The 13,255-nt window shown below is 56.0% G+C and overlaps 4 protein-coding genes and 1 non-coding gene across 5 annotated transcripts; 3 read left to right on the top strand and 2 right to left on the bottom strand.

Moving 5' to 3' along the window:
* Positions 1-24: 24 nt before the first annotated feature.
* J3D65DRAFT_633137 (BAR domain-containing protein) lies at positions 25-1,654 on the top strand. Its single transcript, XM_066801094.1, has 5 exons — positions 25-301; positions 368-538; positions 600-747; positions 797-855; positions 914-1,654. Exons 1-5 carry the CDS (start codon positions 289-291, stop codon positions 1,306-1,308), a joined length of 786 nt encoding a protein of 261 aa, XP_066653375.1. The 5' UTR covers positions 25-288; the 3' UTR covers positions 1,309-1,654.
* A 431-nt stretch (positions 1,655-2,085) lies between these two features.
* On the bottom strand, positions 2,086-3,737 carry J3D65DRAFT_605325 (tRNA a64-2'-o-ribosylphosphate transferase-like protein; the record flags this gene model as incomplete). The annotated part of the gene is made up of 4 exons (XM_066798348.1): positions 2,086-2,279; positions 2,345-3,276; positions 3,305-3,355; positions 3,403-3,737. The coding sequence occupies 4 exons, from the start codon at positions 3,735-3,737 to the stop codon at positions 2,086-2,088; spliced, it is 1,512 nt and encodes a 503-aa protein (XP_066653374.1).
* Positions 3,738-6,019: 2,282 nt separating this feature from the next.
* J3D65DRAFT_482583 (uncharacterized protein) lies at positions 6,020-8,073 on the top strand. Its single transcript, XM_066796597.1, has 6 exons — positions 6,020-6,458; positions 6,511-6,606; positions 6,655-6,691; positions 6,739-6,833; positions 6,882-7,288; positions 7,338-8,073. Exons 1-6 carry the CDS (start codon positions 6,372-6,374, stop codon positions 7,942-7,944), a joined length of 1,329 nt encoding a protein of 442 aa, XP_066653373.1. The 5' UTR covers positions 6,020-6,371; the 3' UTR covers positions 7,945-8,073.
* Positions 8,074-10,308: 2,235 nt separating this feature from the next.
* Positions 10,309-10,413, bottom strand: J3D65DRAFT_t109. The gene has a single exon. It is a non-coding gene; the product is annotated as a tRNA-Ala (tRNA).
* Positions 10,414-11,175: 762 nt separating this feature from the next.
* On the top strand, positions 11,176-13,065 carry J3D65DRAFT_633119 (uncharacterized protein). The gene is made up of 4 exons (XM_066801093.1): positions 11,176-11,238; positions 11,283-11,353; positions 11,402-11,649; positions 11,706-13,065. The coding sequence occupies exons 1-4, from the start codon at positions 11,217-11,219 to the stop codon at positions 12,802-12,804; spliced, it is 1,440 nt and encodes a 479-aa protein (XP_066653372.1). The 5' UTR covers positions 11,176-11,216; the 3' UTR covers positions 12,805-13,065.
* Positions 13,066-13,255: the final 190 nt, after the last annotated feature.

Raw genomic sequence — 13,255 nt, 5'->3', positions numbered from 1 at the left:
CCTGGACGGGCGCAACCACCCACCGGTACCAGGGTTGGTGTATACAGCCCTCACCACAGCCACACCCACTCCCACACTTCGCGCCAGAACCCACCGGCCGCAGCCTATCCTCCACCTGCGCCTCTCCCTCCTCTTCGCCTCCATTTCTTCCAGCATACCCATCGCCAGTCCCGTCTTCACCTCTGGCGCGTCGCGTCGCCCCCACCATCCCCCCTCGACTGCACCGCATCCAAGACCCGCTGGACAAGACAACCACCCGTCGAGACAAACGGCCACAACACAATCACCATGTCTTGGTCAGGTACGAGGCCGGATCCAGGCCCCTCAGTGTGAACAACCCGCTGACCCGTTCCGCGTCGCTCTGCAGGCTTCAAAAAGGGCGTCAACCGGGCAACGACCCAGGTCATGATGAAGACGGGCCATGTCGAAAAGACCAACGACCGCGACTTTGAGACGGAACTGCGCCGCTACCGCACCATGGAGTCGGCCGCCACCAAGCTACAAAAGGAAGCCAAGGGCTATCTGGACTCACTACGAGGTACAAAGGCCGCAGTGCACCAAGCCAACGGGGGGACCTGTGCTGATTGCTCGCCTTCTAGCCATGACGGCCTCGCAAATGCGCATTGCCGAGACCATCGACGCCTTTTACGGAGACGCGGGCGCCAGAGACGGCGTGAGCAGAAGCTACAAGGAAGCAGTGGCAGACTTGGATGCGGAGACGATCAAGGCATTGGACGGGCCGTACCGGTTCGCAGAGCCAACCTGCTCCGAAGAATACGAGTTGATGTGCCTGCAGACAAACCATTCTAGAACCGATATCGCGATTCTGCGCCTACTTCCCCGAAATCAACGAATGTACGGCATCCTCGGCCCAAAGACAGTCCGTCTAGTGAACTGACATGTCCACGTCTAGGCATCAAGAAGCGCGGGCACAAGCAAACCGACTACGACGCAATGCGCTCCAAAGTGCGCAAGCTGACCGACAAGCCCGACAAGGATCCCACAAAGCTGCCGCGCGCCGAAAAGGACGAGCAACTGGCCAAGGCGGCCTACGACCAGCTCAACGAGCAGCTGACCAACGAGCTGCCGCAGCTCATCGACCTGCGCGTCCCTTACCTCGACCCCTCGTTCGAAGCCCTCGTCAAGATCCAGTTGCGCTTCTGCGCAGAGGCCTACTCGCGCATGGCGCAGGTCCAGCAGTACCTGGACGCCGATGTGAGGGATCAGTATGCTAGTGGCCAGTTGGATCAGCGTGTCGAGGAGGTGCTACAGGAGATACGCGAGTTGAGTATCGCAGGGACTGTCTGAGCGGAAGTGTGAAGTTGCAGTTGTTTCCTCCTTGTTCTCTTACCTGTTGTCGGTATGGATTCTAGTCGACCTGCCTCGAACTTGTCAGCCACCAGACATGCATTCCCTTTATCATTTGCTTGGGATATCAACGGCGTTGTTGCGAAAGTGCATCGGGGTCTAATAAAATGCGTTCTTGAGCTAGTGTTTAGCCGCCTGTATAGGTTTGGACGCTGCGCCACGCTCTGTTCTGCCCTGCTCCACAGCTATCACCGTCCTCTCAATCATGGCTTCGTCTATCCAGATGGAATTGATTTGTCCAACTATTCCATTCTGTGAGTCGATATCGAGTGCTTCTCATCTCCGTCTTCCATGGCTTTTGGGTCGGGAGCTCCCGCCTAGTCAAAGCCCACGCTGCTCCCTACCCTTCCTTGATCCCGTCTCGATGCCATTGTTCATACGAGCCAGTCTCGCATCTCATTTCTCTACTCCTGGCTGGTGACGGATGCCCTTTGGCCCTCTGGTGAGCGCATCGCATCACTGCCAGACTGCGTGCAATGTTGCTTGGTCAGGGGCTTTGGACAATGCCTTCCTGGCTGCCTCGCCAGATACGTGGTGTCCCATGGCTGAGACGAGTAGAATCGACTCTTGTCGAGCCTACAACGGCTCCTCAGACATCTCAGAGGCACCGAGCGGCCTCGTCTCGTCCAGCCAGCCGTCCGTCCAGGCACAGGCGCCAGGGATGGATCGGGAAGTGGGGACAACGCAGCGTTCATTGCAGCAACTCTGCCGAAGCACTCACGCTCTCTTGTCCTCATCGACTAAACTTCTCGCCATTGGTTCGGTCTCGCGCGGCGAGAAGAGAAACGCGTTGACCGACTGCAGCGTCGCGCGCGACGGCTTGGCGTCGGGGAAGGACGTCATGATCCAGCTGAGGCGCTGCTTGATGAAGGGTTTGTTTATTGAGGGGTTGGGAGCGAGGGTGCGTGTGCCTGTGGAAGAGGGTCGTCAGAGGATTGTTCGTCTTGGGACCGGGATCATTGAGAAAAGTACGCACCTCTCTCATCAGCATATAGACACAGCACTGCCAGCGCCACGCCTACCGAAATGTCTTTGCCCGTTTCACAACTGACAACGAGCGAACTGTCTCGAGGCAAATCACGCATAAAGGCCTCGAGGGCCGGAAGGGCCACGCGCAGGTCTCGGCTGCCCAGCTTACCTGTCGTGCATTTGAGGTGGCAGTGATTTGACTTCTTTTGCTGTTCGAGAGCCGCATCGGAGGTAGAGGTGCACGAGATGACGGCGTCAAAGTCTGTTGTAGCGTGTTGCATCAGCGAGGCGTATGGACAGACGGAGAGCCATGTTGCGGGTTCAAGGGGAACAGCGGCGCTCACGGCATTACTCTCACTACGAGAGTATTGCTCGAGAAGATTGGAGATGAGGTCGGGCAAAACCCCCTCGGCCGTTTCGAGCAGCTGCTGCTTGTTCTCCCAAAACAGTTGCGGGGTGAGGCCGCAAGCCCAGCCTTCGGCGTCGTCGCCGGCGCCCTGGACGTAGCCGCCCTCGGATACTTCGCCACCAAGAACGCGGCGCGACGACGTGCAGAGGATGACTGGGTGAAAGTCTTGAAAGTCAGGGGGCGAGGATGGTAGCGCAGACTCCTGGGTCACCCAGATTGGGCGGAGCGGCTTGGTCAGGTGGGCGCGAAGGCTTGCCAGATTGAGCCCCAGCTCTTGAGCCAATTCAACGAATGAGTCGAGGCGAGCGGCGATTTGCGAATGCTCAGAGTCTGAAACTGACTGGCGCGGCGTATACAGTTGGTGAGCTTCCGGGCTGTGAGGAAACAGAAGCCTGTTCCAAACGGCGCACCATGTTGGAATCGTCTTTGATAGAGCATCAGGCATCCCTGCAACGGTACGAATCAGTAGGTTGGAAGCTCGAACAGTTCCCCGGGCGATTGGATGAAGGCTGGAGGAGCCGCCGGAACCTCTGGGGAAGGCAAACGAAATCAACGTACGCTTTCCTCTCCGGGTGGAGTCGACTATCACGCATCTGCCAGCGCCTCAACCTTAGATGTTCGGCGCCGTTGGGCTGCGCAATCGAAAGCTAACGTACCCATCATGCTTTCCCGCCACCTCGAGGACTTGGACATTGAGTCGTCTCAGGCTGAAGCTCCACTCGCCCATGTGGCCATCGGTGCTCTTGAAGTAGGCGCTCGCCGTCTTGCGCTCGAGCGGAATGTACCAACTGCCGCACCTCTCATTGGCCACCAGGGGCCGCCGATACGCGTCCGCCACGGCGCAGACAAACTCGGCATCTGAATCAATGGAGTGTAGCCGATTGGACGTGGACAAAGTTGAGCGCTTGAGCGACGACAAGGTGCTGGATAGGGAGTTTCCGGAAAGGACGGGGAAGATGATGTCCGCAGTGCTGATTTGCTTTGGAGGCATGACGCGTGTCACGGCAACGCAAGGTTTGGTCCAAGACGTCGAAGAGACGGGTTGGCGTTGTCGATGAAGGTGTTTGAAGCAGAGATGCACAGGCCGCTTGGTGTTGAAAATCATGGATGCACCCTCTCGCTCGGGCTCGGGTCGCGTCCGTCCGCGCGCGGCTTCGCGTTCCCGATCCTGGTTGAAAGCACACCCATCACCAGGGCTGCTCCAACCACCCGGGTCTGCGAGCGGAGCATTCCTCTTCGCCGTCTCAAGTCCCGCCGTCTGTGTCCTTGAGCCCCATCAGTCCGCCGGAAGGCTTGCCGCCTTGGTCGACCTTGTACGCTTCAGCGGTTAATCTTTTCCCCAGCCAACGACCGACACCACACTCTCAACCTCGCCAGCAGCAAGCAAAGCGCTCCAATACTTCCAACTTCGACCAGGCTCCGGCCCATCATCATCCTTTGAGCATGTGGACGACCAACGACTCAGTCATGACGCAATTCTCTCGAAGCGATGCTCCCACGACTCGGGGCCGCGTGTCTTCTTCACCCAAAAGCTGTGTCTCATTCTGAAGCGCCCTTGTGCGTGCTGGCGTCATTTGCGTCTGATTGCCCTGTCCAAATCCCTCTGTCGAGTTTCCGACCAGCACGCGTCCCAACGAATCCAGGCCTTCTCCACAGCACGCACCGTTGGGTCTGGCCTTTGCCCTATCAGAAGAGCAATCTATTCGAATCCTGTCACACGAGGCTTTGGTGTTGGAAGCTCTGTGGAAGACACGCGCGAGTCGAGGCGCGGTCAGATCTCGAGGCGGCGCAGATCTAAACGACCCATGTCCTGGTCGTAATGGTGGTTCGCTTCGACAGCCCACTCCTTTTGCCATTCGGTATGACGCTGCCTGATGTTCCTGTCCGAAGTGCTTCTAATTCGGGTTGGCTTTTCGAGGCAGCTGATCAACCAGAGCCGGCAAGTGGCCATGCGAAGCAGCAACGAAGTTGATCTTTGCCAGCGGTGAATCTGCCCCAGGGCATTCATCGAGCCAAGCTGCACCGACGGCCCGCAGTCGTCAAGGCGCAGTACCGTAGCCCCTCTTATTTGGCACGAATCTCGCCCACGTTACCCTCCGCTGTGCCTAGCGCAATTAGCAGCGAGCGGGAACCCAAACACGCGCGCTGACGCCTTGCAACCCTGTCTTCCCCTCCAGCTTCTGCCATACGCAAGCAGTCCCTCGTTTGGCTTCCGCCTCCCGCTGCAGACTCGCGTTGCCGGCGCCTTTAGCCAACTCTCCTACCCCAGATTCAGAAAGTGGAGACTTGACTACGACGTTCGAAGTTGCACGTCTTTCTGGTGCGCCATAGAAGTCAAATCCCACCTTGATTGGCCTTCGTATTCGGCACAAGCCTGCGTGTTGGTTGGGACAAAAACCAACGTTGGCATCAACAGTCTTCTCCTGATTGTAGATTCGGCGACTACACCGGTCATGTCGACGTCAGGTTCAAGAGCAAAATTCGCCGAGCTCTCATTTACCCGCACACCTGCACGGCGCGGACCACCTTCGTTCTAAAAAGTCGACCAGTGATAACGCTTCCGCCTGCAGCTCGCTTATAAGTTTTGCGAGAAGCAAGCCGCATTCCAGAGCACAATCGGAACCACGCGAGCACCAACTATGTGGCCGATCCCGAATCTTGGTGTCGCTCTCGACTGCAACCGAGTCACATCCTTGCCCATGATCTGCATCTGCATAACAGCCTCAAGCGCCGAACGGCGCAACACATTTCCTTTTGCTGCTCCATCGCCGTACATATCTTCAGGTCTCCAAGGAGGAATGCTCTTTCCCAGTGGCGCGTACCCGCAAGCTAGCTCACATGGAATCGGGGCCGAAAACCCAGTGTTCTATCTACGGGCATGTTCCTGGCTCCGCTTCTCGTGGCTCGCCGCGGCGTCTTGAAGGAATGGCCATCAACGGTCCTCTCCCAAATTACCTAACCACCGACTTCTTTTGTACGCAGCATTGCAGCAGTCACGTTTGCGCCCCAATGCTTGGCTCCTATCATTGGCTGCGTCCTGACTAGCGACCAAAGCCCAATCCCATTTGTCGATGACCGAAATCTCCACCTTAACGGACCATTACCCTGCCAGGGCCAAGATCTGATAGCAAGAAGAAGGTCACGATACACGAGGAGCTTAGCTAGATTCGTGGCGAGCTAGCTTTGCCGTAACTTACGGGAGGCGCACCGTTGACAGCGTTGGTGGCCGATTAGGGATCTTCCCCGTCTTTTCCGACACGGCAACCCACCGCATCCATACCCTGAAACCTGCTAGTCAGGTCACGACAGACGAATGCTTCTCTGGACCAGCAGGTGGCCTGGCCTAGTCATGGGAGGAACCAAAATCTCGTACGTGTGGATGGGTACGCCATCGAAAAGGCCGGAAGCCCAGCAAACGACCACGAGGTACCCACACAACCCCAGGCCACTATAGAGTCTGCGGGCCGTTACTTTAGAGCAAGCCGCGTTCCTTGCTTCAGGGATTTCCGTCTGTTCCCTCCCCTCGCTCTTATACAACAACACCTACACCTGCCCAGTTTCTCATGGCTCTGCCGCTCGCATTCTAAAAAAATGCTACAGCAGTTCTGACTGCAGACGGGAAGCCATGGCCCGCTGGTTGACACCCCCCGACTACCCTATCCCCGTTACTCATCAGCCAGCAACAATTCGGGGAACCTCGATATTCTTGCTTGTAATTCAATCAAATCTCCTTGCAATATTCACTCTTTACTGATGATCTGTAGGTTATTGCGTGGATAGCAGTACTCCTTCGTTTGTGGTGTCGATTCAAAGTCGTACGGTCCCCTGGATGGGACGATCTCATTGTATCTCTTGCACTCGTAAGGCTATCACCTGTCGTAGACCGAGCACATGATTGATTGTAGCAGGTTTCGTCGACCATTGGAACTGTAACGGTTAACAATGGTTTGTCTCAAGTCCGTCCGTTTCGTTGCCAGCTAACACTGACATAGAAGTCCCCTACGGTTTTGGCTTGCACTTGAGGTCAATGTTGGGAGAGAATCCTGATGGGACCATCAACTACTCAGTGTTTTCAAAATATCTCTTTGTAAGCCTCACACGTCTCGTATTTGAGCTTTGATGCTCATTCTTCCAGTGGTTCATGTGGACCAATGCGACGTATTGCTCGAGCACCGGCCTCATCAAGCTATCGATCGCAGTGCAGTACACGAGACTGTTTGGACGACGTTCTTATCCTGTCCTCCACTGGACTTTCATTTGCATTGCAATCGCCGTTGCCTGCTGGGGCACAGCTTACTTCTTCATGGTTGTATTCAGCTGCTCTCCTGTCGAAAAGAGTTGGAATTTCCTTGTCGATGGCCACTGCATCCTGTTTGGCTCCAGCGATGCGGACGAGACGTACAAGGGCTACGTGTCACACACGGCCAGCAACATGTGCCTCGACGTCCTGATCCTCACAATCCCACTCCCGACATTGGCACGATTGAAGATGTGCAAGAAGCAAAAGCTCGGCCTCATTGGGCTGTTTAGCTTGGGCACAGTGTAAGTTCCATGAAAGCAGTTTCCGATTCTCTACTGACGCCGCATGCAGTGCCGTTCTCTGCGCCGCTCTCCGTCTCTGGCTCATTGTCAAATCGCACGCTGGTTCCTACCCGACCTACGACCCTCCCTGGTACGCACCACCAATCGTCCTCACATCCGACATTGAAGTCAATCTGGCCATCCTCACGGCATCGATACCCATCTTCTGGCCATTCCTCGCCTCGACATTTTCGGGCTCCATCAGCGTCGTTCAAGAAATCATCATTCGCAGCGAAACGCGCAAGTCGTGCGACTCGCAAACGCATCTCTCCGACCTAGGCCCGCAACGACACCAGCACCGCACCAGCCGCAGTGCCTCTGATGCCAGCGACCTGCGCCTCAAGGACAGCAACAACAGCACCGTCGTCAACGAAAGTAGCGTGGCCGAGCAACACCGCAAGCACTATGGCGATAAGCATGTCGCGAATCTGGTTGTGGGCGAGCTGGCCGGCCCCATGGACCGCGAGCCTGGCCACCATCACCATCACCATCATCATCACCATCACCGTCCCGACAGCCCTCCCAGCTTGGACAACCCGTTAAAGACGCATCAGGCCAGTGCGTGGTTTGAGCCGGTGGCCATGGAGGAGCTACATCCTCAGCAACATCACACATAACTGTAGAGCGACGGTTTATCCGCGTGGTCACATCGTTCACTCTTGCTTGCGCCTTTCTTTTGATTTTTTTTTTTTTTTTTTTTCCCTAGTTCTTCAGCCTTCTATGATATCCCCTTCGCTAGCGCTTTCAACGCCATGTTTCTCTACTCTGTTACCGTGGGAGGTAATGCCCCTGATTTAACTGCACTGCACTGTACAATACTACCATTACTTCGAGAACGAGGAATACAAGCAGGACTTTGACAACTCACCATCGGGATGCAGCCTCATGTCTCTGCCTTTGCCGATCTACCCTATCTTGCCGCTCCCGCTCTCGCGTTTTCCCTCCATTCGCTACTCTGGCCGCCTCACTGTAAACGACCATCCCACCAACGATCCCTCTCTATACCTACAACCCGTGGACATGTGAAGACCGCCATGAACGCCTCCAAGCCCGCCAGCCGTCCATTCCCCGTCAGTTCCCGCAAAGCTTCTTTTCATTTCTCGATGAGCAAGCGGGTAGTCAGTCAGCTGGCCGCGTTATCGAGCACTTTTCATTCAGGGGTCAAGCCAGTGTGGGCGATATTAAAAACGGTCCGCCGGCCGGCCGGCCAGGTTGCCTTGCCAATTGCCATGTGCGCGCGTTTTGGTGCAGTGCCGTAGGTACAAAAAGTGGCGTCGCGGGCCCTGCCCGTCCGTCCGACCGGCCGACCGAGGGTGCCGTACGACGGGTACGACGAAGTCCCTGGCGCGGTTGGCTTGGTTGCTTGCCGTGCCCGCCTCGCCTCGCCTTACAAGGTGGTGAAGAGTGAGTGGCTGGTGGATCTTTTTTATTTTGCGGTACCTGCGGCTAGTCACTCATGTCGTGGGCAGAAAATGACGCATGTGGACCTGCATCTTTTGAGAGAGACTGGCTTCTGGGTCTTCCATTGTGTTCTCCCGGTGAGATGAGGAAGTTTTCAGCGTGTACCTGCAGCGGCTCTATCCTTGTCTCTATTGGCGCGGGTATTGGATGCATCTTTCGCCGCTCCGACTGAGAATGCTAGTCGCCCTCGTGTCATCCGAGACATTCCTTTACAGGCGGACCTTGTTGGTGCTAGCACACAAGCACCAAGTAGACGGCGGTTTGGTTGCAAGGCAAACAGTGTTTCGTGGAGCGGCGTATCAGAGGCGTTGTTGGCGGCATTTTCGATCTGATTTTGCTTTTCCTTCGTTTCTAACTGGCTCGGAATTTCCTAGACTTGTTGATTCAAAGTCTTCATCATCCGCGAGCGTCAAGCTGCGAGACACACAGTCTGTAGCGCCATGTTTGCTGCGAAGACCACGTACCTCTCAATGCGCACATCCCGCATCAACACAACCTTGTGACTCCTCATCCACTCTTTCTCCAGAACAAATTCCGCAACCAATACCCGCCGACCGAGCAACCAGTTAACCTGTACAACGAAGATGCTTTATCGAAACGTATTATTGATCGTTGGGTAATCATCGTCACGCTGGCAGTGCTTGTGGGCGACGAGCGTTAGATTTAGCCTTGTGCGCGTTTAAGCTTACCGGCCTTGCTAGATTTGAGCAAGCTTGGTTTAAGTCGTGTTTGGGACTCGCAGAATTCCAGGAATTGTTGACCGAGTTTGTTTGGACGGCGATTGGGTCGTGGTCGTGGTTCGATGGTGTGCGATGTCCTGCTTATGGGGGCTCCCGCTTTGTCGAAAGGAATTGGTCCCGATGTCATCTACTGCCTTGTGCATCTAACCCAGCTACCGTTGGCTCGCAAAGACTGTCGGTGCATCAAGAATGGTGTCGAAAGTGGGTTCGCTCTGTCTCGCGATGAGGGGAAAATTCTGGCCCTCGATTGAGATCCTGGCCATGTTTGTCTCGACGGAAACAGTGCTCAATAGGCTCGCTTGTGGGGAGTACGCTGGAAGCGTCTTCGGTATAAGCGATTGTAGGCAGGAGGCAACCCAGGCCAGCAGTTTCTCAGTTGCCTGACTTTCCTCCGCGCGTCTTCTCTACCGTTCCATCACTTGTCGCGTCAACCATCGTGGACCAAAACGAGACGCGCAATCTCTGACACGGGATTCTGATCGAATGGACGGTCAAGATCCTTGAAAACCTGACGCCGACTGGCCTGCAGCGACTCTGCCATTGCGCAGTGTGCTCGCGCCGCGCTGCATGCTTCAGTTTGCAAATGCAGAGCGGTTCCAGTCCTTGGCAGGTCCGCTCCTTCCTGGTGTGTTAGCTGGCCCGAAATACTTGCGGAAACTTGCGTTCTGCGCCCCCATCGACTTGCGCGCCTCCACAACCGCCCAATTTTGCCCTGAATGGTCCCAACACAACCAATGGACAAATAAAAGAGGTTTAAAGGCCAAAAAAGGCAAAAAGAAATGGATCCGCCGGGAATTGAACCCGGGACCTCTCCCAGCTCAGGATCCAGGTGGTCGTAGACCATCCAGATGCTAAGGGAGTGTCATACCCCTAGACCACAGACCCTGTTTCACTTTGTTGGAGAAATAGGCAAATTGTGCGTAATATATACCTAATATAGCAAGAAGCGCAAAGCACTGCGACGTAGCTTTACTAGGAATGGATCAACCGACAGGTAAGCGACCATGGCAAGCTCTCTGAAAAAAAAAAATTCGAAAAAGGTTGAGGTGAACTTCGTTGTCCAGCACAGCTTGACAATACTCTTGTGGGACCTGTAAACTGTCCCCCTAAGCTAGAGAAGCTTAAGAAGAGCATTTTGCGATATAAAACCAGGTTCAAAAGGCAAAGGGCTGTGTAGAATCATGAAGTGAAGCGACCGAGTGCACTGACAAAACGGGCGGTGGTTCGCTTACTAAGCACGACCATCCACTCCAGTTGTACCTTTTTGTTTCTCCTCGTCGAACAACAGGAAAGCAATTACTTTCATGTTGCGACCCGGTTTCCAGCACTCGCAATCCGAAGCGTGTTTTGGCAGTGCAAACCCGTGAGGATTGGCCGAGGAACTGATGGAAGTTGAGACTGTACCGATTTACAAATTGGTCCTCCATGTGCTCTGCCAATGATACTTATTGCACAAGGCATGGGAACACGTTATAGCACACATTCAATAGAGTCTGGTGCCATGCTTCTGGCGGAAGCCATTCTGAACGCGTTCAGCAACGCTGTTTATGTGTCCCCACTGCCCGGGAAGATCACCGCTTCGGGACATGGATCCGCCGACGTCATTGAGCCAGATCGAGGGGCAAAGACGGTGTGGTACCCCGCCAACCCCGAACTGACATTTTCCATCCAACGCCAACACCGCCGCCATGGAATACGACACAAAGACGCGTGAGTGAGCCTACGCGCTGTCTCGCGGCTCTAACATAATGCAGCGCTCTACAACACCTCGGACAAGACGTCCTTTGCCTACATTTCTGCCAAGGACCGATGGCCTGTCATCATTGTCAGTCTCTCTCTCTGCCTGCGACATCACGGTGCTGACTCTCCGCAGACCCAAGGCATTGATGACGTGCACCGCGGCATCATCGCGTCCGACGACGCCGAGACGCAAAAGCAGGGCAAGCAGATTGTCGAGGGCATGGCAAAGCTCAAGTACGAGCTCCAACACGACCGCCAGTTGACGCCGCTCGAGGACGACGGCGAGCCCGACATTGCCGGATACAACAAGGAATTGGAGCAGCTGGGCAACCCGACATGGTTCGACGTGCCATGGCTGTACTCGGAGTGCTACATGTACAGGTAAAACGGACGCCGACCGAAGTGACGCTGGACGGTGCGTTGACCTGTGCAGATAGGCGCATCAGCACGCTTTTCAAGCGGTCGTCCAAGTGGACCAACTACGACATCTTCGCCCGCCAGAAGATCTCGACCTTCAAGTCGTCGCGCCCGGCCGTCATCGAGCTTGCCGCCAAGTACAAGGAGCTCGTGACGCAGCTCGAGACGGGCAAGTCGGCGCAGCAGACGGCCGAGGCAAAGGAGGCGGCCGACAAGATCCTGTTCATGGAAATGAGCGAGATTTGCCTCTGGGGCAACGCGACGGACCTGTCGCTCCTGACCAACTTGTCGTACGAAGACATTCAAAAGCTGCAGGGCTCCGAGGCGCGCAAGGCGTCGGAGAAGAACATTCTGGTCAACGACCTCGAGGCGGCGTACGAGACGCTGCTGGCGGCCAAAAAGGCGGGCAAGGCGGAGCGCCGCGTCGACATTGTGCTCGACAACGCGGGCTTCGAGCTGTTCGTCGACCTGATCCTGGCCGGCTACCTGCTGTCGGCGGGGCTGGCCACCAACGTGGTGCTGCACCCCAAGTCGATCCCGTGGTTCGTGTCGGACGTGATCCCGGCCGACTTTGGCGCGCTGCTCAACGCGCTGGCCGACCCGCAGGCCTTTTACACGAGCCAGTCCGACGACGACAAGCACGCCGAGCGCGCGCCTTCGCCGCCGCTATCGCCAACGCAGGCAGAAGAGCTGTCGTTCCTGTTCGACCGCTGGAGCGGCTTCCACGCCGAGGGCCAGCTCGCCATCCGCCCCAACACCTTCTGGACCGAGGGCGGCAGCTTCTGGCGCCTGCCGGCCACGGCGCCCGCCCTGCACGACGACCTCAAGCAGAGCGAGCTCGTCGTCTTCAAGGGCGACCTCAACTACCGCAAGCTGACGGGCGACGCCGTCTGGGACCCAGCGACGCCGTTTACGACTGCCATTGGGCCCCTTGGACCGTCCAGCGGCGTCCGCGTCCTCGCGCTGCGCACCTGCAAGGCTGACGTCGTCGTTGGCTTGCCCGAGGGCCGCGACGAGGAGCTTCGGCAGATGGAGGGTGGCGGTGGCGACAGCGGATGCAGGAAGTGGGCGTGGAGCGGCAAGTGGGCCGTTGTGCAGTTTTGCGACGGCAAGGCTTGATGGCGAGCCTCAATAGAGACTAAAGGGCGGAGAGCGTCTAGAGTGAGCGAGTAGATGCGGGTCTCGACCGGTAGATAGCAGTGGATGCATCCAGATACAAATCGAAACGGACGATAGAAATAGACGTAGATGCCTTGTTTGCTATCTGAGCAAGTATCTTTGATTCTAGAAGGTCAAAACACTGTTCTGTTTTCAAGCACAAAAGGAAGACGCAAGCAAGACAAGGAGTTCAAACGAGTCAAATTCGAAATTGGTATCAAGCCAGCCGCCAGCCCATGCATGCATGATTGCGTCGTCCGTCCGTTTGTCGCCAGCCAGTTGACGCCTAGCAGAAGAAGAAAGAGAAAAAGAAGAGACGCACGAAAAGGTGGTGAGTGCGTATATGCAGTAGAGTAAATGTGACAAGGAGAGGGAGCAGCACACTGCCGCTGTTGAAAAGAAAAGACGAGAA

Source organism: Phyllosticta citribraziliensis (assembly GCF_038025025.1).
Source record: "Phyllosticta citribraziliensis strain CPC 17464 chromosome Unknown J3D65scaffold_9, whole genome shotgun sequence".
Lineage (NCBI taxonomy): Eukaryota > Fungi > Ascomycota > Dothideomycetes > Botryosphaeriales > Phyllostictaceae > Phyllosticta > Phyllosticta citribraziliensis.
Note: the sequence above shows the minus strand (reverse complement) of the source record. Positions and strands in the feature narration are given on the sequence as shown.

Excerpts from the sequence above, each read along its gene's own strand:
- J3D65DRAFT_633137 (XM_066801094.1), top strand. Across the intron at positions 748-796 it reads GCATTGGACGGGCCGTACCG|ACAAACCATTCTAGAACCGA; the intron begins GTTCGCAGAGCC and ends ATGTGCCTGCAG. Across the intron at positions 856-913 it reads CTTCCCCGAAATCAACGAAT|GCATCAAGAAGCGCGGGCAC; the intron begins GTACGGCATCCT and ends GTCCACGTCTAG.
- J3D65DRAFT_482583 (XM_066796597.1), top strand. The coding sequence starts at position 6,372 with ATGGCCCGCTGGTTGACACCCCCCGACTACCCTATCCCCGTTACTCAT. Across the intron at positions 6,692-6,738 it reads AACTGTAACGGTTAACAATG|AAGTCCCCTACGGTTTTGGC; the intron begins GTTTGTCTCAAG and ends ACACTGACATAG. Across the intron at positions 7,289-7,337 it reads CTGTTTAGCTTGGGCACAGT|TGCCGTTCTCTGCGCCGCTC; the intron begins GTAAGTTCCATG and ends CGCCGCATGCAG.
- J3D65DRAFT_633119 (XM_066801093.1), top strand. The coding sequence starts at position 11,217 with ATGGAATACGACACAAAGACGC. Across the intron at positions 11,239-11,282 it reads GGAATACGACACAAAGACGC|CGCTCTACAACACCTCGGAC; the intron begins GTGAGTGAGCCT and ends AACATAATGCAG. Across the intron at positions 11,650-11,705 it reads TCGGAGTGCTACATGTACAG|GCGCATCAGCACGCTTTTCA; the intron begins GTAAAACGGACG and ends CTGTGCAGATAG.